Consider the following 1,374-nt stretch of genomic DNA (forward strand, 5'->3'; position numbering starts at 1 on the left):
ATCTGCTATGAGACTCGATCTTTATATATATATATATATATATGTGTGTGTGTGTGTGTGTGTGTGTGTGTGTGTGTGTGTGTGTCTGTGTATTTATTGTTTTGTATATTTACTGTCAGGTGTATTTATTGCACATTCTGCAATCAGTGTTGTTCTGTGTGATGTACTGCTGGTGTGTGTTTGAGGCCTGAAGAACCACATTTCATTCCAATGTATATATTGAGGTATATTGAGTAATGACCACTTGCGGTGAGCTGCAAGATCCCCAACGTGAAATTTGAACCCAAACCAAACCCGAAACACTTCTGAGAAAATACAGTCAAATGCGACCAAACCCCCCTCCCCTTGAGGCCTAAGAGCTTTACTAGGGGCCTGGTGGAGTAGGGGACCTGAGAGCTCTACCGGGGTCCCTGCTGGAGTGGGGCACCTGAGGACTTTACCGGGGGCCCCGGTGAAGGAGGGCACCTGAGGGCTTTACTGGGGGCCCCGGTGGTGGTTGAACTTGCTGATGGTTCCTGGGTGCAGGCCTCGCTGAGCTGTGGGCTGGATGGCTACAGAACTTGAAGCTACAGAGAAGAGAAAACAGACAGAGTTTAAGAACATAAACACCTCAGCACCTAAAAACCTCACAACTACCACACACTTAAACACCTTAACACTTAAATACCTTAACATCACAACACTTTAACATCTCTACAGTTAAACACCTGAACTCAAAAACTTTAATAGCTTAGCACTTCAGCACCTAAAGATTTCTACACGTTAACACTTAAATACCTTAACACAGCCAGTTTAGCACCTCAACAGTTAAACACCTGAACACTTCTTCTCTTAGACACATTAACATCTCCACACAGCTAAACACACATTAACATACACCGTTCTGAAAACACTGCAGTGGATCTGAGTGTATTTAATTCACTGTTACGCCGTTTTGGAAAATCAGAAGAAAATTAACAGAGAGAATGTTTGTGTAAAACTGTGGTCCCAAAAACTATTTGGACACTTTAACCGTAAACTTAATTAAAGTTCTTTAGGTTTCTTCATAAAACGTTCGGCGAAATACTGTTTGAGAGAAAACACTTTTAGCAGAACATCAGACTGACGGCGACTCTGTGTGGAGAACCTCTGAGTCTGGGGTCAGAGGTCAAAGTCACTCACCGGGGGGGAGCTGGAGTGATGTGATTGGAGGAGGCAGAGCCGACCAGAGAGAAAGTCCAACCTACACACACACACACACACGGTCAGATCACACACACAGCTGTACGAACAGGAAGTGAAATGAAGGTGGCAGGAAGTTACACACAGTGTGGGCGGGCCTCCGCGGCGTCTGCGTGAATTTATCAGCCTTCTGACCTTTAACCTCTTTAACCT

At 44.7% G+C, this 1,374-nt stretch overlaps 1 protein-coding gene across 1 annotated transcript in view; it reads right to left on the reverse strand.

The window, feature by feature from the left end:
• Window positions 1-474: 474 nt before the first annotated feature.
• ccser2a (coiled-coil serine-rich protein 2a) overlaps window positions 475-1,374 on the reverse strand; it is a gene marked incomplete at its 5' end in the record, with an annotated part of 7,903 nt that continues 7,003 nt past the window's right edge. The window contains 3 exons of the mRNA XM_036592652.1: window positions 475-566; window positions 1,162-1,222; window positions 1,307-1,374. The exon at window positions 1,307-1,374 is cut by the window's right edge and continues 25 nt beyond it. Of these exons, the coding sequence (XP_036448545.1) occupies window positions 475-566; window positions 1,162-1,222; window positions 1,307-1,374 (221 nt within the window). The remainder of the gene's footprint in view (window positions 567-1,161; window positions 1,223-1,306) is intronic.

The sequence above is a fragment of the Colossoma macropomum genome, unplaced genomic scaffold, assembly GCF_904425465.1.
Source record: "Colossoma macropomum unplaced genomic scaffold, Colossoma_macropomum, whole genome shotgun sequence".
Classification (NCBI taxonomy): domain Eukaryota; kingdom Metazoa; phylum Chordata; class Actinopteri; order Characiformes; family Serrasalmidae; genus Colossoma; species Colossoma macropomum.